This window comes from Pyrgilauda ruficollis, unplaced genomic scaffold (genome assembly GCF_017590135.1).
Source record: "Pyrgilauda ruficollis isolate IOZ18807 unplaced genomic scaffold, ASM1759013v1 scaffold15, whole genome shotgun sequence".
NCBI classification, from domain to species: Eukaryota; Metazoa; Chordata; class Aves; order Passeriformes; family Passeridae; genus Pyrgilauda; species Pyrgilauda ruficollis.
Window position 1 is genome coordinate 8,796,509 of NW_024513654.1, and position 27,583 is coordinate 8,824,091.

The window sequence follows — 27,583 nt, forward strand, 5'->3', positions numbered from 1 at the left end:
ACCTGGTCTCTTCTGAAGCACTTTCACAAGTGCTTGGCAGGATGGGATCTCTGTCCACGGCCTTACAATCACATTTCATTGTCTGGGTTCTGGTTGAACATTAGGTGCTTATGGACTTCATCCTAACTTTCTCAGAATCTCAGTATGGGAGGGTCTGTTCATAAGAATGAATAATTGGAGCTGGCTGCAAATTTCTAATGAGAGAACTAATATCTTATTACATAAGAAAAATAGGTAATACAATATAGTTCAGAAAGAAAAGGTGAAAATACGAGTCCAGATCAGAGGCAGTCATAGAACATCTATCTTATAAGCCAACATATACCACAAACTGAAGTTCCTCCCAGGATCCTTTGAGAAACTTAAAAAACCCTTAAAAATTAAAAGCCACAATTATAATGCTTGAGAGGAAGACAATAACATCACATGTTTGAAAAACCCAACAGACTAGCTATAAGCAGCCAAGCCAATGTTCTGTATAGTTACACAGGATAAATTAAGATAATTTAATACAGAACTTAATACCACCTTAGAAGTGAAAACCTTAGAAGGTTTCACCTTAGTGAAAACCTTAGAAGGCCAATGGCCTCACACTGCCAATTTGGTCTTTCCTCATGGTTAAGAGAAAGCCTCTTATTTTCCATTACAAAATTCAATGTGCCTATACCATAACTTTCTGCCCAAATCTTAATCCCATTACCACCCAAAAACATGTTACATGCCTATGTTGTCACGTAAAAACTAAAGGAATATGTGGTTTCACAAAGGATGGTCATTCGAATTACCCACAAAGAAATCTTCAGCACATCAACAACCTTAATACACATCTGTGTATCTCACTGCATTAATTTAATAGACCCTACCATTATTAGTCTCTGTTATTTTAAGATAAAATCTACAGTTAAACTTTCATAAACAGACTATGAAGCAGTAAATTCATCAAGTGAATCAACAACAAAAAAAAAATCCACATCATATCTTTGTCCTGTGTTTGCAAATTACAATTCTGAGATGCAGAAGCTTGGGAGAAGCTAAGACAATTTTTGGCCACAAGCAGAGGAGAACAGTGTTACCCCTATCAGGCATTGTTAATTCAGTAGTGTAACAGATCAGAACTAGTGTTTGTCTATATATGTAAGTTGTGAATGAAAGCAGCCACGTTCTTTACTTCCTAACATACTTTTGGAACTTACTATAGCAACAGGAAAACCACACTCAATCCTGGCTGAAATAGAAACAGCTCATTTTCATGGGAGAAAAGGTACAAGAGTAGCTCATATGCTCAATGAAGAACTGGAAATGTGTACATATCAAATTGCAGTTCAAATCAATTATCTGTATGACACGGCATTAAATGACTTCCAAATTAGCGGAGAGCATCCTGAAAAAATCAGTCTAAACCCATCAGTGATGGGGTTTGAAGTTCTCAGAGTGTGTACATCTCTGGAGAGATCTGTGTCTATATTATTTCATTTCAGGGATTTATATTGGATTTGTCAGTGTCTCTGGACACAGACATCATAAACCTTAATCACATGGATGCTGCCTTCTGTTCTGACAGACGTGCCATACACTCACACATTTTGGGAGCTCTGACAAGTGCAGAGCAAGCCTCTAAGTTGATGGGTGACTGTGCTCCTCAGCTCAGGAAGTTTACAGGCAGAAAGCAGCAACTTCACCTATGCTCCAAAGAGGCAGGTAAGTTGCCAGCTTATTTCTGAATGACTTGGTGCTGAATGAATTCAAATATTTGAGATGTTTCTGCATTTCTGAGCAGCACGAGGTGCTTGAGGAAGGCTCTTTCCACAAGAGGGAAAGCTGTCACAGCACTCTGAGCAATGGCCCACACCACAAAATAACTCTCAGACTGGAACAGTGGAGGCAGCAGCTTCAGTCTACAAGGTTTGATGCAAGGTTTTTGGGATTTCTAAGATCTGCACTAGTGCAGTAAGCAGAAAAATACAGAGTAGTCAGACAGGAATGGCATTGTGGGACACAGTACTGTATGTTGAAAGTTTTTCCTTTCCAAACTGCACCTTGTTTTCAGAGGTTGAGACCCAAGACTCTGCCCATTGGTACTTGATCAAATTGCTACAAGCCCAGGGCCATTCATTGCATGAGGTAAATCAACTCTTGGCCCATTATGTACTTCCAAACCACTGTGATTACAGAGAAAAGCACACCAGCTTAAACCACCCTTATAGGTCAGAACTGATTGCAACAAAGTAGTAATTAATACAAAATCAGTTATCAATACTCATCTGAGAAGCAAGTCATGAAGCTAGCACAACTGAATTGATCACCATCATACATTCTAAATTTCATCATGTGCCTGTAAGATACTCAGTACAGTGAAGTCTTCATTACAGTTGCAGCCTTTAGGCACTATACTAATTGAAAAACATAATAATAATAACAATAATAATAGACATTTTAAAGAAACTTCAGCATCTTAACCTGAATGTATTTAACATATTCAAGTATCTTCTGTGTGAACTTCCCAGGAAAGACAAGAGCAAAGAGCAGAGCAGTGATTACTAGGAAGATTTCACAACTTTGGTGCCACATCACCTCTGGCTCAGTAGACAGCCTGCTACATGCACGGCCCATACACATTTTGGGGCCCTCCATGGCAGTTAGCTTTCTGCCAGGTAGCACTACCAGAACTACACAGTATTTTTCCTGGGACATTGTTCTGTCCTGACCACAAACTGAAGCACAAACTTTATGAGCAACAACTTCAACAACTTCGGAAATGGCCCCACTCCAGCAGGACACACCCCAGAGTGCCTTACAGCACTGCCTTGTAAACTCTCTTATTAATTTCATAATTAATGCTTAGAAGTCAGACTTTTTGCAGGCGATAATTAAATATAAAATCAAGGCAAAACAGACATGTGATAAATTCTTGGCAATGGTCCTGTTGAAGTGAGTTTTAGCATGGATTTCTGGCAGGCCCAGCCCTGCTTCTGCTCTGGATCCCCCTGCAGTGCACGTTGCCAGGGCCCTCCATGGAGCACTTTGCCCCTCTCAACACTGCCTTTAAAGTTTCACTTACCATTACAACATATCAATGTGGAAAGGTTTAACACCTGATTTGGTTTTGTTCAAGTCAAAATCCACTTCTGCAGTTCATGGTAAAACTTATTTAAAAGTTCCATAAACTTTTTATGCACTTTTCAGCTCAATGCCAGCTCATTTTTCTTTGATGACATCAGTGCAGCAGTGACTTTCTGTTGCACTTCCAAAAGGGACAAAGCTACTGAGAACTTTCAATAGTTCCATAAAATGAGGCCTATACCCCAGAAGAGGAAGGTACATAAGATCTCAGCTCTCCTCCCTTCTCATCACCTCTCTGGCTGTCAAAGAAAAATTACAAATGGTAAATTAAAGTTAAAAAATCACAGAAAACTTAAAAATTAATAGAGCTTATACACACACAGGGTCACAGTTTATTAACACATAAACTGCTGGCCACATGGTCTGTTTGCAGAGAATAACACAGGACTTTGTCCCTACAAACCTGATTTAGGTTTGGAAATCCCAGGTCTGTTTGAAGACACTGATACTGGACTTCACCCCTACAGGTCTGAATTAACTTTGGAAATCCCCATTCTGAGCCTGTACTAGCCAGCTTCCTTCTCCCCAGAAAAGGATGGGTTTTATTCACTCTCCTGGGTTTTATTCACTCTGGCTCATGCTGGAGGATGAGGGGAGGAGGTGAGTGCGGATGAACTCCAGTGAACTGCCTGTGCTGGGCTGAGACCGCCCCAATCCCTCTGCCCGGGCCACGGGCACAGCTACAACTTCAGCCACACAGGGACACACAAAGGCCTCTGAACACAGGGTGTCTTCCCCTTCCCAATTCACACTGTGCAGTTGCATCCAATAAAATTACAAGCCAGGCCCAACACAGGTGGTTTCCCTTCCTTCAAAGTGACCCTTACACTCTGTTGCACTGCCTGGCTCAAAACCGTGCCTGGTTTGTTGCCATGAGCCTGCCAAGGTTGCAGAGGGATGGGATAAATGTGCCCAAGAATGGTATAAGCCACCTTAATTTGTCATATAAGGAAGTGTATAACTAGATGCCATGTCTCTACTAAGGCCTGTCTGGTTTGGCTCAAGAGCAGGACCACATCCACTTACACAAACCACTAAACCCCTGACCTGTGTGAACCCATGGAGGAGCAGACTCCTCTGGAGCTCAGTCATGCCTTACCCTGCTGCTCCCTGCTGTCCCACACACGACACACATCAGGAGTGTGGATGAAAGTAGGATATATTTTCTAGCTTGGGCTATTGTTGCTACAACTAAAACCATAAATAAAATTAACTTCAGCCTGCAGTCTGCATTACAAAGTTCATTTGCTACTAAATTCATAAGGACATGTTCATAAAGCCATCCTGATTCTTCTGTTGGTCACCTACTTGGGGCTGACAGAGAAAATTCACTGCACTGGAGAGACACCTCACAGCCCAGGAAGGGATCCCACATGGTTCCCACCCTCAGGAACCTGTTTCTGCCTGGGGAGGAGAGGAAAGTGACACAGTCAGAGAGCTTGTGGGAACATGTCTCCCACATTAACCTCACCCATCCAGTATCAATGCCTATGAATTACAGAAGGAGAAGCTGAATAAAAACCTAGTTATTTTAACAATCTGTTTTGCACAGTAATTAATCAGATGAGCCCTCTAAGGGGTTCCAAAGAACCTAAGGTAAACTTAATTCACTCTAACTGAATGAAAAACTATTAAGCTATAAAAGTTACAATGCCTGGAAAAGAGAAAAAATATTCCTATAAAACCTCCCTGGAAGTAGGGAACTAACACTTATGACAAGCAGCAGAACAAGAGGACATGCACTGCAGAAATTACAAAAATCAAAACACAAATAAAAATATATTTATCTTGATCCTTCAGTCTAAGTTTTAATATTTTAAAATTAATCACAGCACTGTGCTCAAAGGTGAATGATAGAGTATTTTTCAGGGTTATGCCATGCATTGGATAGAGCTGACTGTCAGCTTATTTCATTTAATGCAAAAGGCTTAAGTCAGTTCTAAGGTAAAGATTGTACTTCCCACTCTTTAGAGGTGAAACAGAAACAGTGGTCTATTTCAAAGGAAAAACCGTGGAACTTTATAGCATCTGTAATGTAAATGATTTATTCAAGTGTATTAGTATATTTTTTTTTGTTGATGACTGCAAACAAAGATATCCATGTTTATAAATGTCCTTACCTTGAAACAATTCAATAATTTGTTCATGTGAACATGTGTGGCCGGTGGATTGCCTGTGAACTATTTGTCCTAGATACTGTTTTGATTACTTGTAATTCATATTTTTCTCTCTGCAACACTTGATTAATCACCTCCACCTCATGTTATTGCTCTTACTTGCAGCCTGGATGAACCCCAAAGAACTTTCATATTCCCATGCCTGGGACAAATATTCAAATTACATACCTTTGCATGATTATCTGTTACCATTTCTTTTCTCTGGAACATTCACTCCATTAAGCACTTACTATTAGGAACATTCAAAGTGAATAAAAAGCAACATGAAAACCTAAAAGGCATTCACAGAATTTTTCTAGTGAATGCTCACAGTATTTTTTTTAAACTAAAAACATCAGCCCAGAGAACAGGTAAGAAAAAAAAAACCCAACAAAAAAACAAAACAAAAAAAAAAAAAACCCAACCAAACTGTAGAATAACTAGAGTGCAATTACATCAACAAAATTTCTATTATAACATTACACTTCAGGAAGAAGTTTCAAAACAAACTTTTACTGTCAAACAGGAAAAACAATTTTCCTGGGAAGTTTTTCTTTAAAAATAAAACAAAACCCAGAACTCTGGATACTCTCAGCCCCAAAATGTAGACGGTAGCTATTACTTTTACTAAAATTATCACAGAACTTATACTCAGAAATACAGGCTCAATGGCTACTTGATTTGTCAGAAGAATGAAAAAAGATAAACAACTCAAGAGTGTTCTGAATAAATGGCAATTTAGCAGAAATACAGTGTTTCCTTGAATGCTCTTTTGGCTATAAGCAATAATGCTGCCACAAAAATCTGGTTTGCATCATCTAAATGCTTGAAAAAAGAACACATAATTTAGGAAAAAAGCAATGGCTGCCACTTAGCCATAAAGAGCAGCACTAGTGTTAGAAATAGCTTTCCTATGATATTTTTGTTCATGTTCTGGGCTTTTTCAGCAGTAGAAGTAATTACCGTGGTTTGTGAGGGCAGTGTTTATTGCCATTATCCTTTAAACACTGTACACAAACACTGAGTCTGACTCCAGGAAGGTTGAATGTGGCCACAAGCAGGGCTGAAGCCACATCCTTGCCTTTAACCCACCAAGGAGCCCCAGTGATTTCATGAGAAATAAAGACTGCACTCAGGAAAAGGTGCATTGCCTTTGATCCAACTTCTGGTGTGTTGGAAAAAAACATTCTTTTACACCTTATATGATAATTTTATGCACAATACTTTAACCAAAAAGACAATGAGTGGAACAGCCCTGACTTTGGTTTCAGAGACTGGATATTGTTTTACTTTTCTTAGAAAATGGAATCCAGTGCCAAATCCTTTTCATCTGTGCTCTGTGAACTTCATATTTCTACTTCCAGGAAGATGCTTTACATGTTTGAGAAGCTTTGAAAGAAGGCATCCCTAAATAGCTAGAGATGGATTTCTGACATGCTATCACTGGTAAAACAGGTACTGATGATGCCAGAGGGGCACAGGCAGATTTTAAGCTCAGTGTGCACCAGGTAAGGCTTTTACCACCAGAATTTGTGGAATTAGCCTGTACCAGCCCAGCCCATAGCAGTGACCCTTTAGGGTAACTGTTTGAAACAGCTCACAACAGCCAGCTGGGAGGTTTGCAAAACTTCCAGATGCCTCCAGGATTCTGTGGATTCCAGTGATTCCTGGAGTGTGCACACCCCATGCTGTCAGTCTGCACCAAGCTCTCCTCCCCAGAGCAGCTCAGCACTGTGAGCTGCTTCTCTCCAGCCAGCAAAGGCCAGCAGAGACTGCAGGGAAATCACCCAGTGACACACACACTGCTTCAGCTCCTTTCTATTGGCACAAAACTCCATGCTACTTTGGCATATAATCTGCAATTAATCCAGATGCCTGCAGACAATACGTAAGTGCTCGGCTGAATACCAGCTCATTCTTCTCCTGTTTAGACACAACCTTCTTTTGTTAAAATTTTCTAGGAAGGTGCCTCTGGGACTGGTTCTTTAACTACCTTCCAAGACTCAGAGGAACTCTGCTGTATTGACCCTCCAGCCAGCTGGAGGAGCCTGGAAATAGCCTTTCTGAATGACAGACAGGATACAAGGAATGCAGGAATGTAACATGAATCACTTCCTACAGACAATAGCATGTATATCACATGAATCCTCCGCTGCGTTTTTAACCTTTGCTGAGAGAAAAAAAAAAGAAGTTGCTAGTAAGGGCTGTGCACTTTGAAAATAAACAAGCAACACCCTGCATTTACCATTAGAGCATGGGGATGGCCCATTTATTAACACTTGGGTTTGCTCTTTCTATAAACAACTATGTAATAGTTGGCTTTTGCTATAATGTATTTGCTTTCACACTCTGATTACAAAGCTGGTAGGTATTCCCTTCCTCTTGCAGCATGGCAAGCTGACTGCAACAAAACCAATATGCCGGTTGGCATAGATTTTGAACACCAAATACCCTTTATCAACTGTCTGGTTGACAGACAGTGCATGGTCACTTTAACAGTGAGGTGTGGGGTCACCAAGGATGCAGGTTACACCACGGGACAAGCTTCAGAGTTCAAAGAAATATTACCTTTCCAATCAATGGATTAAACGCCCTGCCACTGGCTTTGCACCAAGGGTGTGTCTGCTAATTGCAAGGAGCAGATTGAGCACCCCACATTCCCCAACCCAGACAATAGGGAAGTAGCACACCTAATCCCTTTAAATGGGATGCCTGGTGTTGCCTGCAAATCTGTTTACACTGTTTAGCAAATGTGAATTAGTATTAGCTGGCATAAACACCCTGCTGTGCGGACCTTTGTTAACTTGAGGCTACTTCCTTGTTCTCTCAAAGCTGTTAAATGACTCAATCTGGCCTTAATATGTTTCAGTGCTGTGTTCACTACTTATCTCTCAGGCCTATTGTTTTCTAATGCATCCTCATAAACGTCTAAGAGGTTCTTCATTGTGACAGCAATTTGTTCAATAATTACAGGTTCACATGAAGAAAGACCAATATACCGTGTGGAAAACCAAATATACACATGGAGGTGGAGGGAGAAGAGATAAAGACAATCTCAAATTACTTTTTTTAAAAAGAGATAGGTCTGGTATGAAAAGTCTCTAAGCGCTTTAGCATTTTCATAATTACAGAAACAGGGAATTAATTAACGGCTATGTATTTTACATAGTCTGTTAGGGGTCTGCAGCGATACTGCACCAGGAAAAAGATTAATTTTTGTAGTCTGTGTTGTTCTTTGGTTCACGATATGATCAAAACCAATGATATTTGGCATTAAGAAAGTATTGAGTGTTCACTATGTGCCCAAGGTGTGGAAGATGAGGTCTGTGTTCCAAACAGCTTACAAAACACATGCATTTACAAAGGAACTAGCAACAAATTATCCCTGTATCCTGAGTTCCTTTAACATAAAAAAATCTCCATGAATATTATGGCTTCTCTATACCAGGAAAGAAGCCACTGAAGACCTTAGTTAACTTTTCAGACCTCAGTTAAGTCTTCAAATACTTGCAGTTGGCAGGCTTGCCATCCAAATGAACACTCAAATCATATATGCACATGCAGATTTGTCCAGGGCACAGGTTTATGACCTGCCAGCGGTGGCTCTCTGCGACCCCTCAAACTTACCTTCTGACCCTGCTACCTCTCTGCCACTACCTTAATAGGAAAAATTTGCCAAAGCCAACTGTGATGTTCGGCAAGAAAGCTACAGCTGCTGGCCTGGGTGCACCTCAGTTCTGCAGCTGCAATAAATCAGCACCCTCCCAGTATTTCAAAAAGCTTCCCTCTCCCCCTCACTCTCCTTTGGCCAGTGGAGCAAGCCATGCTCATCACCAGAAGTCCCCTGTCACTTTAAGAAGTGAAATGGGAAAACCTGTACCATTTTTATACTTTTGTTCATTCTTTTCAATCCATTCTAACTCCTTCCCCCTGGGAGCTAGCCCTCCACCAAAAGTTTCTTTCAGTAAAGCACTAGCTCTGTCTATTAAGCTTACCCACCCCTGCTCAGCCTTAACACTGGTTTCTTTGTACTTGCCTGGTGAACTGACCAGCTCTACAGCACAATAGCTACAATTACTAAATTACACTCCCTGTCACTGCCTTTTGTATCACACCTCTAACAGGTGTCATTACCATGATAGGCAAATTGTAATAATCCATCCACAAGTCCCCCCCGGTCTTTATAATGTTTTTCTTTTTATTATTATTATTTTATTTTACATAATATATGTGTGAATACTGCACAGAGCCTGAATGGTTGGTAAATGCACAGGACTGGAAGATTGAACTGCGTGGACTGCACACACAAACAGCAGCATTTAGGACAACAAAAACTGAATGCTGACACATCCCTGACACTGTGAATACACGCACATACACAGATATATTAAAATAGTAATAATAATGCCAATAAACGTGGCTATGGAAAACATATGAGTTTGAAAAAGAGGCATAGGAAGAATTTCTGAGCTGAGGCTGCTCCCCTTCCCTTCCCTCACCCAGATGTGCCATGGATATGATGGGTGCATGAGGATAAACTGAGATCCCTTGCAAAACCCTAGCAGGTGAGGCAAGCATAAGAAAGCATTGCAGGTTGGAAATTCTATGGACTCGACAATTAAAGGCAGGTTTTTAGTATAAATATTTAATGACTTATATGATTCACAAAATCAAATATTTAAGTAATGTTTAAGTAAACCAATAAGAAACTTCTTTACTTAGGCCACTGGAACCTGCCATAACCTTTTAAAAGTGATAAATATATTGATATGTTGCTGTCTGCTGTTTTCTGAAGTCCCACTCACTACTATGTTATTCCAGTTGTACACCACACAAAATCCACGGACTTTATTGACTGGAATAAAAGGTCACACAGTAGCAAAATGGGTTCCAAAACCCAACCTGATAATGATGGCATTGACAGCCCCACCAACACAGTTTGGATTTCCTCAGTGCAATGCAAAGACAGAAATAAAACAGAAAATTTCACATACTTGCAATGTAATACATGGAGTAAAAAAAAAAAAAAAAAAAAATACACTGTGCTTCAACCCTTAGCTGGGAATCTCCATTCTGTAACTCACACTGCCAAGATATTCTGGATAAACAAAAAGTAATTGAAACAAGTCCTGATAGCTAAAATTGTTTTCTTTGTGTTTTGTTTAAAAATTGAAATCCATAGTTAAGCCATTTTTAGCTTTACAGGGTATTGTAGGAACACAATTGTTGTTCTAGCCTGAGAGAAACACAAGAGATGGCCTGTGAAATCTTATTGTGATACTTGTTTAGATGCTAATAAAGGTAAGAATGATTGTTCTTGCCTTTCTGAAAAACTGTATTTCAGAGCTGAAGTAATTTATGACCTACCTGCCCATTTCTGGACAATTAGACCACAATTTTTGGCCCTACAACATCCACTGAAATAGCTACAGCTAAGTGCAAGAATCCCACTACCCAGCAGTATTCCTGCTACAAGTTTGGCATCTCCTTTCACAGCTGTTTCTCAACATGACAAAAAATTGAATGCAGACAAAAAGAAATACATTTTGTCCTACTCCATTATGCCATTCTTCCACCTTACACACAGCACTTAACTAAGTTCCCCAACAGGACATGCTTCAGGATGCTCCTGCTTCTGAGCACAACAAACCCCTGTAACTCACAGAATGCAGCACAGATGTCAATATTTCAGATAGCTGGAAAAAAGTTTGGATTTTGGCATTTCTTCTGCAAGAGGGACACACTGTACCACACTGAGAAAGCAGGTAAGCTGCTTTGAAGCACATGGCCTCTAGGCCTCATCCCCTTTTAAAACTCTAACATCACCATCAAATCATAATGCAAAAAGCTTTCAGGGATCACAATCTAGGAAATGATGTCAGGAAAAAAATGTCACCCCACTTCAGGCACAGAGCTGCAGTCATTTGACAGACCCCATGATTACAGTATGGATCTGAGACAGAAGAAAGAGGACAGGAAAGGTATGAACAAGTTTCACCCTCTTTAGTCTAGACTACGGTCTGTAATAAAGATGTCAGTGTCACCAGAACAAGTGACAAGTGGTGGACTGGGGTTATCATTCACAGTACCAAAACTTACAGTCTACAGAAGTTTCTACAATACTCACAAATATAAGTTATACTTCTGTAGATCTCAGCTCTGGGAATTGCATATTTAGGAGGAGGAAAACATAAAAAATGGGTGCTCAGGATCCTCTTGCTCTTGATTCTTTACCACACTTTCTACAGTTAGACAAAAAAAGTAAACCAGAGTTGGTATGACACACTGTCATAACTTGGCAGATGTGAAACATAAAAGCAACACAGAAGCTGCCTCATGTCTTGCATAATCTCTGTGAATCACCTGTGAATCATGCTCCCCTGAAATACATCACCAGACTGAATTGAAAGCACCTTACTTCTCCTCTCCTATCTTAAAAAGGGTCTTGAATAATTGAAGAGTACAGGCAAGGGCCACAGAGAAGATTTACAAATTGTGGGCAAAGAAACCTATTTTACAATGAGGGATTTAAGGAATTCAGTTTCACAATAAAGCTGAAAAGAAGTTTAATTTATGGTTCTAAATATTTTTATGGCAAAACATTCCACTTGCTAATACAGTCTCCAATCTGTCAAGAAAGGGAATATGAAGGATTTAGGATTTAACTTTGAAGCTTGGCAAACTCAGATTAGGAACGGAATCACCTGCTCCTTTAAATGCAGACTGAGTCACTATTGGAATGATTACTATGGAAAGAGCTGGCCTTCCCATCTCTTGATACTTTCAAACTAATGGATGCTTTTCTGGACAAGCTATTTTCATGCTTACAACTTACTGAGTTAAATGATGGAATAATTAGATGAGATTGCTGGCTTTGTTTTATACAATAGGTGAGACAATGATTTAATGGTCATCCATGTTTAAAACCTATGAATTTATGGATTGTGTCAATATCTAAACATTTTTCTCCAGCAGGTATGACAACAGTTTCTCTCCTCACTTTTCAGGTAAGTTTAAATACAGATTTCTCCTATTACTTTCCCTCCCTATGGCACATGCAAGACAATGACCATGAAAAACATTGAGTAGATAATGCTGAATCTGAAACCATACAGTGCAAATCCAACATTTTTAATAAGGCCCTTAGGAATAGCATGTTTCTATGAAGATATCTGGAAAAGAGATATCTGAAGAGATTAAGAGTGGTGCAAGCAAGCCTCTTCATTCACAGGACCCAAAATTAAAATTCTTAGGAAAGAAATGACACCGCTTGCTACATAAATCTCTGCGTAGCATTTATGGATCATTGCAATAGTGAACCACATTTAGGAAACAAAACACTTTAATAAATACCCTATTAAAATCCTACTGAATTTTTCTTCATTTTTGTAAAGTGTGGATGACACCAAAATCAAACATTATATTCTACTCACAGTATGAAGGCCTCAACTGAACATGCCACTGCCACAGTACTAACCCAGCTCCCTCAAGGTGGAAAGGGAATAGTTTGAAATCACACACACACACACACAATTGGGAACAAAGGCTCATCCTCAGGTCTGAAAGAGACTGTGCCTCATTTTACAGAGATTTCATTAGAAGCCATCCCCTATTGACATGGTCTCAAACTAGCAGGGATTTAATTCCTAACTCCCAATGTTTGTGTGTATACAAACAGAGGGAAAAAAAGAGGGAGTGAGAAATTGTATGCATCTGGATGCAAATACAAAAGATATGTCTTACATACAAAAGATACATAAAATCTCATCGTGCCTTGTAAGGCTGTAGGAGTGATTTCAAATGTTTCCCATGATAGCAAATAATTATGTTGTTCTTGCATCTCTCAGCCCACCCTTAGCACTGAAGCAAACCATTTGTTCTAACACATTCCATCATTGCTTCTACAAGTTCATCAACCGAGCCTTGGATCTGCCACACTTCAAAATATTCAAGAACTCTGTTGTTAGAATCAAATTATTGAAAAATGTTAAGTGTGCACCTCTATTAGAATGTGCAGCCATTTCCCTAAATAAAACAAACCTGGAAAAATTCCTCTCATGGTCTTTGATGATATGAAGAATAAACATGTCAATTTATCATGACCTTTCCTGTCCACTTTATCTATCATAACACACTACTTAGCATACTGCATGAGACAGATGAAAGTTTATTGGGCTGCCCAATTTTGTTCTAGCCTCCTGATTTATTATGTTAAGTACTTATCTGACATCTGAATTAAATGAGACTATCAACAGTAGAATCTAGTTTTAAGGAAAAAATAAATGATTGAGGCAGACTTATCTCTTATATACCTGAATATACCCAGCCTTTCTTTCAAGCCCAAGATGACCAGAAAAGAATTTTTAAACTTTCTACTGTCCCCAACTCTCCCTGTTACCTCCTTTCTCTTTTACCTGGTACCATTGCTCTTACTGCAATATTTAAGCACAATTTTCATGTTCGTTTTACCAGACTCAGTCTAAAATCTTGTAGATTATTTCCTGCTAAGACTGAAATGCAGACTCCTCTATCAACTGATATGTAAATCTTCTGTCCTGGCTTCCATCAGCTTTTCATTGATTATTTAAATAATCTCTTCCCTGGCTTTGATAAAATCATACTTTTTTCTAGCCAGTGGTTTGGGCAACTTATCTCTCTCTTTGCAGTGCTTTCCTTCCTGCTACTTCCTTCACTCCTGCCTCCAGTTTCACTCCTTTCCCACATCAAATTTCAGGTGCCATACTTCAAGGCCAGCCCAATTGTACTTTTTATCAATTTTATTCAGTATACCATTCAACCTCTTGGCAAGTATGCATGACCAGCCCAAGTTACCAACTTTCCAATCAAATCTGCAAGCAAATACTCTTCTCTCTCTTGGGCACTGTCCATTACAGTTGGGAGGATTTTCAGGCCCACCTAAAATTATCTTTCTTTTACATTTACAGTTACTATTTCTCCTTATGAACTTTGTAAGTTTCTATTAAACTCTATTGCTATAAATTTTGTGAGAAGAAAAAAAACCCAGCAGAAATCTTACCACTGATGCAGCAAGATGCTGATCATCACTCTTCTTCTTTTCCTTTATAACCTGTTAATCCTCATCCATCTTCCCCTGTCTGATTGCTAGATTTTTGGAATAGGAAGCAATTTTTCCCCTACATTTGCATAGAAAATAGTACAACAGGGCCTTCATCCAAGACATGGATCCTTAGTACTATGATATTAGAAGTTGTAAGGCAATGTATTGTAAGAATAATTACAAGGCCAGAGATCTGCAGGACTGCATTACACACAATAAAGGCTGCAGATACAGTAGATTTCTTAACCACAGCTGCACTGGCAGAAAATAAACCTTTACCCATGCACCACATCACATTTATACAATATCCTTTAATATACTACAAAACAAGGAGGATTTTCTGATTATTTTGTTATTTTTTTATACATACAAGGAAGGAATAGTTCAAACCTAATGACTCTGTCAGTTGCTCTTTATACTGTAATTTCTGCTATGCTTTTTTAGTGATCACAGACATATGTCTCTTTACCAAATTAAGTACATACACATTTAAGTGACAGCATATTTTTAGAATGCAACATTATATGTTGGCAACAGAAAACTACAACATCACAACATCTAAATTTATAAAAAAGCCAGCATAACACTGTGATAGTATCGCATTAAAATAAAATTACACTATATTATTATAGCATCTGAAATTAATATTAAAGAGTTGGGAAAATGAACATTTCAAAATGTATTCTGTTTCATAAGAATGGATCTTATAATGACCATACAGAATTTGTGTTCCAGGTACATTGGATCTTGAATTGGGTAACAGAAGAACGAAAAAAAGCCACAGGAATAGAAAACAAGATTTCAAAGATGCAAATAATTATTTAAGAACACATGTAAACCACCCCCCAACCCTATTTTCCTCACAAAGCTTCCTAAACAGAGCACACACAGACAACTGCCTTTGCAACACCAGTTGTAATGACAACAGTCAGAAAAAAAAGAGACTATCTTCATAAACCAAACTGGCACTCAAAAATAAACCACACACATTTCTAAACAGAAGGTTTTATGAAAAAAATGGAGTATCTGTAACAGTGCACCACAGATCTACACAGTATGAAGTTTATCTCACTAATCAGTCATTAAGTGAAGGTTTAATAGTTCCATAAGGGAAGGTAATTCCCTCTTTTTCTAATACCTTCACATCATTAAGTGACTGCCAGTTTCATAGAAATGTGCTTACAACCTTCTGATTCAGAAAATAAAAATACCAAATATTTAACACTGAAGGAAAACAAACCCCATTAATACAAAAAATACTGAAGACCCTGCTCAGAAATCCTGCCCCCTCCTCCCCCATTAGAAGTGGTTAGTGTTTATGCAAACGTATTACTAATGTGGATTACAAATTAAGCAGAACAGAATAATCTTTTGCCTAGACTTACAGGACATTTTACGTCTTCAATTAGATGAGCAGCAACAATATTCACTTTGAGCTCTAAAATACCTTTCACAGATAGAGAGGTTAATTGGTTGATCTTAGACTATGGATAAAATTCAATACCTAAATTAAATGCATGTGTATAGATAGATATAAAAACATATATATATATAGATATATATAAAAGTATAATTGTACTTTTTGATACAGTTATTTTAATAAGAAAAATAGACACCTTTTTAAAATTAATTAAGTTTAAATCCTATTCAGGAAAAAACTTGCATATTATTAACACTGTATTTTTAACTCTTACTCAAATACAGCCATATGCTTTTTTGGGTAAATTTATTATTAATATCCCTGGTATGCAGATAAATGTTTAATAGCAAATTGATATACATTTCAAAAGAACAAATAACTGTGTTTTATAAGCACTGTATTAAAAAGTATCTATGGCACATTTATGGATACAAAAAATCCTAATAGGGTCAAACTTATAAGACACTGACTAATGTTACAAGTAGGTACTTAGAAACATGCTGCATTTTCCCCAAATTCCATTATGGTAACAAACACAAAAAGATGCTGATATCCAGTTCTGTTAAGTACATCTTTAGTTCCACCCATTACACAATATCAAGTCAGAAAACAGTTTTATCTGACTGGTGGCTCAATGGCGCAGCCTATGTGTGCAAAAGTAGAACACAGCAAGTTTCCGGTTTTAGAAATGAGTGCCAACCCTCTGGTTTTGCTGTATTTAGATAATCAAACATACCTACAATTTGCAAAAGTGATGAGCTGCATAAATGAAGGACTATTTCAATACAATATGCATACTTACAGACCTAAACTAATTAAATTATTGGCAACATATAATATGAAATCCAAGTGATTCTGTGCAGAATTAATAAATAAGTATAATTAATTTGGATATTTCTCTGTAGGACTAGATCTGAAACAACGATTTTCACTTAACCTTTATTAAAAAGATACTGAAAAATATAAATATATATGCATACATAACACAATTTCACCTCACCACCTTTAAAATGCCCATTTGGGTACATTAAAACTGTTTGGTTTGTTTCTTATTTTCAGAGACAAAATACCTACTTAGATTTACACTTTCATTTCCAAAGCAATATACCAGCGTAAAATGTTTTACTACTCTGGTACAAGTAATGAATGAATTCTGTAGCACAGAAGGATGCAAAGCACAAACAAATACTCTCCTCCTATATATGCATTTAACACAAATTAGCTTTCCCACTTCCCCATCACAACCCTCACTCAGTCCAAAATAACCAAATTCTGCAATTCTCCTTAAATATGATCACAAACCAGTTAAAGCACAGGATCCAAGTGTGGACTGTAAAAACTAGGGAGAGAAAAGACGTGAAAGAGACAGGGACTGAACAGCTCATGCCTCTAAATAACTGGATAATAATTTTCAGACTGGTGAAAATACCAGTTTGTTTATTCCAGGTGGGTGTCCAGTACCTGGACACAACATGTCATGACCTGTATCACTTATTTCAAGTGAGCTGAACGATCTTAGGGGGTCTGAACTGGGGAGACCTGCAAGCAGAGCAGTTTGTTTAGTTAAAGAAACACTCCCCTAGTTAATCTGACAGATTTTAAATAAAAATAAAAAGCCTTTTAAAATAAAAAAAAGTCACTTTCTTCCTAACAGAATATAAGCACATATCCATAGAAATATAGAGGCAAAACTCTTAAATCTTATTTACAATCAGATATTTGTATTCTGTTTTAGAGAACAAAGTCATAATGGTTTTATAAAGCCAAGTATACCGACATAAAGAAGTCTTTTTTTTTTGTCATGCAGAGTTCGCTGCTAATCCAGACATAGAAAAGAACAGTGTTTTATATTTACACTCCATTCTTTTTTTTTTCTATTATTCTAAAAAAATGACCCTGCATATTTACTCAAGCTGTTTAAGTGGGTAAGAAGTGCAAATAACATGGCTTGCATCATGTTACAAACCCAAATAAGTAAGAAAGCTGCCAGCACAAAAATATATGTTAAATTCAGAAAAAACAGATGATTTATATAAATAAATAAAAAAATATATATCTTAAATTCAGAAAAACTTATGCACCAGTTAATTTGAGGACTGCAAAACCTCTTTTAGATATCTAAAGATTTTTTTTTTCATTGTTAGCAGCTCTTGTTTTTTGTAAACATTCAATTAATGAAAAACTCCTGGATTTAACTCAAGCTTCGATAATGTTGTCCCTTTGTGTTCCACCTGAAACAGTTTTGGAGGCTTGTTAACAAATAGGTCAAATGCTTCTATTTCTTTATATGCAAAAAAAATTCCATACACTAATTTCACTTTATTTGCTAATGCTGTTCATTACTGACTGTTAATAGTTTCTCTGGACATTTTCATGTTAATTTTTGAAGAGCTTGTAGTGCTTAGAATGCATGGAAATTATCAGACACATATTTGTCACTAAATTGTCCAAGCCAAAAAATCAAATGTGGGAAACAGCATTGACAACCTGCATTCTACAATGACCACAACTTGTTTTAGCAGAAATAGCTTTGTGTATTTATTTAGCAGTACTCTTTAGTGCTAATTCAAATAGAAATTTGTATTTGGCCATGGACATCCTCATAGCCTGAAAAGAGATATTTATTCTGTAAAAGTTAAATCCCTACTCCTACTGTTTCTTTGGTTGCTGTTTGCTCATTCTAGAATTAAACTTGTCTCACACATTTTTCATGTTTGATCCACTGAAATAAAACTAGACAACTTTTATAGACATGGCTTTATTGAAATGGATGTTTATTAGTTAGATCACACTGCTCTACAGAAAATAATTCTCCTGCTGCTTATAAACATTTTGATCAGCCATATTCAAGTGAAAGAACAAGTCTAAGGGGGAGGGGGAAAGGAAAAGAAAGAAAATGGGAGGAGTAGAGACGGATACCGTGCACAATTCTCATGTGACCTGTGGTACTACCTAATTAGAAAACATAAAGTTTCCATAAACCTTTCCCTGGAAGCAGCAGTATTCCTACTATCACATTTCAGTCCGTGTTGGCTGATTCACCTACGTTTCTGTGAGTAGAAGAACAGAAAACGCAACGCATAGTTTTGAGGAAGAAATCTAATGGCACATTGTAAACAAGCACCACCAGTTTAGAAACAGAACACAAATAAAATAAAGGGATTTTTCCAACAGATCTTTCTTCATTATAGTACAGGACACATAAGAGAATGCTACTGAACTGCAACCTCAATTATACTGGCCAACAAATTACTTTTAACCATTAAATTAGAAATGTTCTTCAGCACTATTCAGTTTAGCATTCTACACTGTCTCCAGGCTGAAGGTGGTCTGCATGTTGAACTTAGTACTGTGTGGGTTATAGTCTTTGTTTGCAGTCTTAACTGGGGATTGCACCTTAGCTACCGTAGTTCAAGCGTAAAAATACTTTGTCTGTAACACTATATACTGTTGCCAGCGACCCTCTAAATCCTTGAACCAACTGTGTCCTCCGGTGTCACAGAAGATAATGCCAATTTATTGCAATGTGTGGCTTTTTTAACTGATTAAAATTAAGCCGTAAACACGTGACAATGGAATTAGCACATTTAGAGAGTCTGTTTTCCCACATCCCATTTTGCGCTAGTGCGGCTGATCCCTGCAACTCTACGCGGGTGCAATTTTAATGACTTCGCTAGGTTTTGATGTTCTTATGAAAAAGCAGTGCTTGGTGTTTGTGGAGAAGGTAGATATGGAGGCTGAGTAGCTGTGATTGCGGACACTGTGACATCGTCTCTGTTTTTCGATAGGATCGGTGTCATTTTCCTCCCCACGATAAGACACCTCACTGACAGAGCCCGATTAGGGAAAATTTTATTATAAAATTCACTTCTATCAAACAAGGATGGAGTGATAAACAGTTCAGCCTTAGGGAAGAAACAGGAAAAGATTTTTCTTCTCTCTCTCTCTGTCCCTTTTTTGTTTTCTCTTTTTTTTCCCCCCATTTGAGAAAAATCCTCCCTCCTTATAGGACTTTCCCTGAACATGAATGTGTTAAGCTAATATGAATTCTCCAAATGTAGAGATCAAAGACATACGAATGTTGTTCTAAAAGGAGAACAGCTGTGTTACCTCACAATTCAGGAATATGATTTTAAAAAGTAAAAAGTGAGGACATTTTCTGAATTACATTTTCTGCCAAATTCATTAAAATCAAAAGTCTTCTGAACAGGAAGCTTAGGCAAACACAATTTTATTTTCCAATATTCACTAACATTTCTCCCTGGTTAGAAAACTGGCAAGCTGCAGGGTAAACAGGGAAAATGGATAGTTGTGGTGCTCTAATGCTTGAAGGTAGACTAACCTCCAAGGAAGAACATAAAAGAAATATTGATTTTATGTTTTTTTTTAATACTAAAACATCTTTGCTTCCGCATTTGGTAGCTCACAAAGGATACCTCTAACAGGGCATCCAGTGCTATATATGCAACACGTTCTGTAATCAGCACAGAGGTAGCCAGTAAATATCATCTCTAGAAGATGTCTTGGGGAACTTGGAGAATGAAGTCCAGGTACACAGAGTAATTTATTCCAGTTCTTATTTTTTTACTTTATACATTTTCTTAATTTACATTGCATCACTGATAATTAACTGATTAGGAAATAAACAGCACTAAAAAGTAATTTTTCTAAAAAAAGAAAAGAAAAAAGAAATTAACACAATGGAAAAGAGTGTACTGATGATTTTTTCAGGCTTTCACATCCAAGTAACAATGCCATGAACCAAATGATTGTCTTGGTTGCTCAACAATAAAACCTCCAAAGGAAGAAAATCCTAAGCACTGCCAGTGTTTTTTTTATTTATGTCCAAACTGGAGTCACTACATTGAAACCATTCCCTCAAGATGGTGGCCTCAAAGTTACAGATGCTCCTTAAATGAGTTTTAAGCACTTTCAATTAGAACATTACAAATCTGCTGTCAAAGAGAGCCTTAGCATACAAGTCCTTCTGGCAATGTTCTACATTTGCTTTTATTAAATAACAATGGGAGGATGTTTACAAGCATATATAATTTTCATTAGGCACACTCAACCCAAACAGAGTACACATATGATGCAAACTTCAAATAACTTCAGTAGCAGTTGTAGCCCTGAAGTAAAAACTTGCCAAAAATGCCTCCTTATTTGGCTAACACATCTTTCTAGAAATTGTATTTACTGAATCTGTGCCCTTCTATTAAGCTGAATAGAAGTATTAACTGAAGGGTCTGCTGAAATAAACACTGCAATAAATTTTATGGTTCTATGAAACTACATTAGACTCAGCCATCAAGACAGTTTAGCTTTTCTACTTGCAACTTGCATGAAAGAAGAGATAAAAATGTTATTTTACACTCTTGGAATAGTCAAGACAAAACGTGTTCCATCTATCTATAATTTCAAGTTGAGCACACCGTATTTTTAATAACGTACAAATTATTTCAGAAGTCATGATCATACTACCCAGTCTTATCTTGAAACACTAGATTCTATCAAATACCACCACGTTTTTCAACTGATGATTCAGTTCTATGCTGTGCAGTTCCACACAATCAGAAAAAGAAAAATGTTTACAAAAATAACTGCATTACAACAAACATCAGTGTGAAAAAATATGACTAATGAAGGTAAGGCAGATCAATTAAAGGGCAAGTTGGAACTCCAACACATTTCTTTTTAGCCTTCAAAATAAGATTTTAAACAATGAGTTAGTGATTTCAGTAGGGGAAGTAGCCAGAGGAAAAAAGTACATCATTTGACTAGTGGTTGGTTAGATAGATTTCCTTCAATAATTTCTTAAAAGAACATTTGCTTCTGATTGACTGTAGCTGAAGCGTCAGAGCTGTTAACTGTGTATTAAACATGAAAAAAAAAATACAGCTCAATAACCACATCTAAACACAGAGGAATTCTAATTAGCAACAACAAGGCAATAAGGCTGCTCTCCCCTACAACTTCTTTCACATAAATGTCTCTAAACCTGCTTGGAACATTTTATCTTTTCTGGGAACAGGCAAAAGAAAACTATTCGAATAATTTAAACAGCTCAGTGTTACCTACTCCTTGTGCTAAAGTTGGCCATTCTTCTCCATGTGCAGCCTGAACAGGGAGCTGGTGAGAATGGCAGGAAACAAAGGTGAGATCAGAGATCATCATTCTGTTCTAAATGAACACCATGTATTTATACTTTCTGTTGCACTTTGCAACAGAAACCAGAGTTACAGACAAAGGTGAGATCAGAGAAGATCATCATTCCGTTCTAAATGAACACCATGCATAAATACATGGTGTTGCACTTTGCAACAGAAACCAGAGTTACACCTGAACTCCGGTACCCAATTGAACAATTAGGACCTGAACACAATTATTAGGTTTTTTCCCCTGTAATATACCCAAACAGCAGCACTAACCAAAAGTCTCCTGGAAGGAGCAAGCAATTCCCTTTCTCTCTCCATGACATGGCATATGAGTTGCCTGTGTGGATCTGTGTAGCTATAAATACACTTATCTAGAAGAAATAGTCAAACAGTCTTTTCTAAGAGGAGTGCCTGATTGGTTAGCAGAAAATTGATACAGTGGAGTGAAGAATAACTGATAAAGAGATAATCCAGTGTGGCAATGTAGTTCTGCAGTGCTGTAGCTCCTGCCTTCATTGGGTGGTGAGTGTAGGGTGATGGAAGAAAAGGACAGGCTTCTGTTGTTTGCATTTGAAGTATGAGGGAGACATGGTGTGAGCAAACTTCAGATGTGAAGAACAAAAGCCCAGTTTTCCTCTATACCATCTTTAACTATATGATGAAGCCTAAAGCTGAAACACTGTGCTATTCCACTTTTACAGCTGATGTTCTCTTTATCTGTTTTTTACCTCTACAAAGCAGAGATACAAATACCTGCATGTACTTATTTGGTGCATGCATAGCTTCATTTCCAGAGACAGGGTCAGTGCATGTGTTCTAACCTAACCTTAATTTACACGGTAATTTTCCAGACTGCTACATCATGCTCATTACTGGTGTAGCCAAATACTTCCCAAGCAGGCTATATTTAACAAATGTTTAAAATTATTTCTACAAGGATTAAACATCCACAAATTATTTTATTTTATATAAATGAATAATTTAGAGAGAATAGTACCTAAGCCTGTGGTGGATCAGAGTATGCCAGTTACAGGAGCAGTTAAGCGCCCATTGGCACAGCAAGACTCAAAGACCCGGTAGGTTTCAAAGAAACACTTTTTTTTTTTTTCTTCCCCTTCTAGAACTCTTTGCTTTCTAGTAAAGCTGCAACCACAATGTTCTCTCTCTTAATGCCACCATAAAAAATCAAAACACTTTAAAACAAATTGATGTCCTCTTTAATATAGTCATCACATCATCACAGTGCCCTTGCACCCTGCTTGGTGACAACCAGGGGGATGCACACACACATCTCTCTCTTGCTTGCTCTCTGTTTTTTTTTTTTTTTTTTTTTTTTAAGGCATTTAAGCGGGCAACAAAGAAGGAGAGAAAGACTGGGAGAGACACTCAATTGAGATATTGGCACCTTTGATTGACAAGATCTAATCAGCTTATCTCCACACTAATAAAGTTGATGGCCTGTGGAGCTGGTATATGTCCAGCTTCAAGTGAACTTTCAGTAGCCAAAGCCTCAAGGGCCAGGACTAAGACTGAGCTTATCTAAACTGATTTAAATCAATTCCTAATGGGCTATTTCAATTTGATCAATTTGAAAGGTTGGAAACTTGTAACCACTTGACTAAATTGTCCTGATTTGTGCTGGCATCACTGGAGATTTGGTCAGAGACACAAACTATTTATCTACGATGAAACAATGGAGTACAACTGATACACTTCTGAAATTATTTCACCCTCCTTAAAGTACTGTTCACTTTATCACAAATTGGATGTTTTACAGATGAACTTCTCTTGTACTCAATAGAACATTCTGAAGTATGATGTTTGAAAATGGGTAGTGAATGCCACAAGCAAAATTCCCTATGTCATGAAAAGCAGCTGGGCTGAAGGGCTTTGTAGCTATTGAACAATTGTTTTTCTGAATTAACAGATTCCTTCATGTACTTTGAGGGACTGCCAGTCCCACTGAAGGTGTGATGGCAGAATTGAACACTATGAAAGGAACGACTTGAGCATTTGGATAGATTTCACTCTTTATCAGCAGAATTAAACAATTCACTTCTGAAGTTCTTGGAATTCATTTTGCAAAGCTCAATGCACTTTCAACTCCAGAATAACACGTCAAAGAAACATCTGTGGCTATAGGTACTGCATCACATGAGGAAAAGGGCTTGCTGCTTCTTTCAGGGTAAATCACTGCTTTTAGGAGTGCAGAGAATTTCATAGCATCAAACTGCATCTACATGAGATAATTTCTCAATTAAGAACTCTGTTATCCATATAAAAACTAATATTTTAGGAAAACAGGGTATTACTAAACAAGCATCTTATGATGTGGAACTGTATGCTTGTATACACTTCACAGATTTGACAAAGCATGAGCAGTGAAACCAAATATAAATACTTTTCAGTCAATAGCACATATGAACACCTTAGGAATGTCTTGTGTTTAACAGAGGTAATTTAAGCACTTTCCAAAGGAAGAGTTTTCTGGTATTAATGCTCGATTACAAAAAACCCTAAGCAATATTTTCATTCAGATTGTGGTTTTCAAGTTGTAATTGCTTTATACAAAATCCACTCTAGTGTTATCACTCAATATCATCTTCACTGCTGTACATCTGAAGATAATTTTGCAATAAAACTTAATTGATAGAGCTTATTTTTCACTAATCTCCTAATATAGAAAAATGAAAAAGTACTAACAGTATGTATTATAAGCTATGACCCTCACAGTGCAGGATATTTCTAGTTTATCAAACTAAAATAGATCCATTTTACGGCATCAAATATTTTATATACTTTAATAATGTAGAGACTTTTTCCCCAAATAGGAAGTAAATGGAAAATTCTCTTAATAAAGAAAATTGTGGAGAGCAAAAGTCATTCACAAAGAGGATAAGCAGAACATCTCATCTCATAACATTACTAGCTTGTGCCCCACTGACCATTAGTGCAAAATTTCAAAACATTTCAGTTATGGAAATCAGTAAGTCTGCCATCAGTGACATCTATTAAGAAGTTAAATTCAGTGATTTTATAATTATGAACTGAACTCCTTCTGATGTACTGCATAAACTGGACTCTGAACATAACTTCTAGAAAATTAAAACATTGTGGATTATTTTATATTCCCTTCCCCTTTGGGTAAGCTAGACATGGTATCAGTCCTAAGACTTCTCATCAATTAAGTAAGCAGTTCTAGTGATTGCAGAGAATACCAGAAGAGAAAATAAAGCATCAGACGTTCACAGATGATGACTGGCATTTTGAATTCATAAGGCTTTTTCTTGAACTTCAGTACACCTTAAAGACAATGGTTCCAGAGCAGAGAATTCCCCAGGTACCAGCCAGCCATTAAGCCAGTCATCATGAGAAATGTCCTGTAATCCTGAGACCTGGGGTCACACTGAGATCCAGCCACCGCAGCACTGTGTTCCTGAACAAAGTAGGTAACTTCTGTCTTGAGAAATAAGAGGTCTGCAGAGCCAGGGAGCTACATTTGGCTCAGTTTGTCTGCTTGCCCCAGATAGACTTCCCAGTTCTACTACAAAAAATCTGCTGGAATGGAGAATTTGACACTTTGAACACCTGGGTGCTGCTCTGCGATCTTCGTAGGCTGAAACGAGATAAACCTAAACTGTAAAACTGAGATTATCTCTCTACTCCTGCAGTAAGACTTTGAACTTGCCTTCCTCCCCAAATCAGCCACTTTCCTGCACCATTTCTGTATTGGTCTCTTGCAGAAGGATCCAAATGTATTGATTACTCAGACATGACACAAAACAACATAGAGAATCAAGGAAAATGCTCCTACTATTTGGGATGTCTATACAGGATTTAAGATACTACCCTTCCTGATCATTCAGGACTTCTGTAAGACAGAAAAGATAGTCATCATAACCACAAACATCTTTCCAGATCTGCACCAGCCTCTTCTCACCTCTCTTTTTTTTTTTTTTTTTTAAATTTAACATCACTGTGCTTTTGTCTATCAACAGAATGAGTATAATGTCATTGTTTCTGTCTCTCAAAAGGATTACATGGATGCACAAATGAGAGCCCAAGATATTAAAGAGCAAAAACACATGGCCATCAAACTGGCAAAAAAATTGCAGCAACTTCAGTTGTCAAAATGCAAGTACGGCCTTATTTTTGCATTTGAATATCTTTCATACTGTCATTTAATGATGGAAAAGTTTTCTGAACTCAGTCATCAGCTTGCCAAGATCACTGCAGATGTATCAGTCAGAATTAGTGAGTGTAAAAGGCTGAAAGATTTGCACTTTGTCTTCTGCAAACCAAGACACGACCCTCCAGACCAAATCAGCTTCTGCATTTTTTGGCAGCCAAATCATAACAAGGCCAAAGTAATACTAAACTATTGATGAGGTTTTTAAGTTTAAATATCAAAGTGGTATATATGCAGAAGAACTGTTGACATTTGAATTTCAGCAACAGGCATTTTTTAGTCTTTTCAAGCTCTGTAAAACCTGACATTTCAGGGTTCATATACAAAACCTGCTATGATACAAAACAACACCTCTTCACCAATACTTTGTCATTTAAAACTTTGGTCTTTGTTATACAGTCACATAGTAACATTTCAGAACATATTATTGCCTAGAAACCTGTCATCCTTATGTAAATAGGAAAAATCTGCTGTATATTAATTATGATTTTTTGTAGTGATCACTTTCAGCCTCCTTGTTTCCAGTAGTCAGGTTTTCATCCCCTTTATTATTCATGTAGAAATCTGGCAGGTAAAATATAGTACCTTTATGCAATGTTTTGACGAAGCACACTAGAGAAAATGAAATTAACTGGACTACCCCAAAAAGAAAAACAACACAGGTGAAATACAACTGTTCAGTGTATTATTTTCATGACATATGGGAACTAACCGGTACAGCTCCTCAATTATTCCATAATGTATTTTGTCTGTATCCCCAACCTTTTAACAGCTGGGATTGAAATGTTTTGACATGATGATCTCTAGGTGGAAATACTGAAAGCATTAAAATATAGATATAAATAGGTGATAATGAAGAACAAAATGTGTACCATTTTCTTGCAGTCATAGTTTGCAAATTAACAAGCTGCTATTGATTTTTCTTTGAGGTCAATAACAGCATTTATTGATCCGCGAAGTTAATACTCACTGAGGTCAATATTATATCTCAGGGGTCAACATATCTGGATTCTGACTTCTATTTCCTGCCCATACATAAATATTATATAGACAAAATGGGAAAATTTCATCTTTGGAGATAAAGCACTATATTTGACTGGATACAAACTCCCCAAAACATTAAAACTTAAGAACAAAGTCTACCTGGATCATTTTCAGACAGCTCTCAAACACTTAAAATCTAGAAGTACTGTCTTCATGAACTGTATCTTCAGCCCTGAACTTAACATCTCCCAAGTACAGAATGGTCATTCACTGTGCTATTTCCCCACGGCAAAAATTAAACCATTTTAGAGACTACCCAATATCAAGGGACATCAACATATTTTACCAAACTAAACTAAAAAGTCATTAAAAATTAATAGCTGAATAACAGTTGTGGTGTTTTTGATTATGATTATTCCCCATACTTTCCAACGTGATCTCAGGAAAAATCAAGAGAAACTTTCCTGCTGCCTTCAGTGA

The 27,583-nt window shown here is 37.4% G+C and overlaps 1 protein-coding gene across 5 annotated transcripts in view; it reads right to left on the reverse strand.

Moving 5' to 3' along the window:
• Positions 1-27,583, reverse strand: part of VTI1A (vesicle transport through interaction with t-SNAREs 1A) — a 267,292-nt gene that overhangs the window by 165,495 nt on the left and 74,214 nt on the right. Inside the window, exon 7 of one of the 5 annotated variants that reach the window (XM_041461586.1) lies at positions 25,057-25,546. The exons of the other annotated variants lie outside the window; for them this stretch is intronic. Coding sequence (XP_041317520.1) covers positions 25,332-25,546 — 215 coding nt within the window. The 3' untranslated portion in view covers positions 25,057-25,331. Of the gene's footprint in view, positions 1-25,056; positions 25,547-27,583 lie in introns of those variants that run through there. 5 annotated transcript variants of the gene reach the window in all.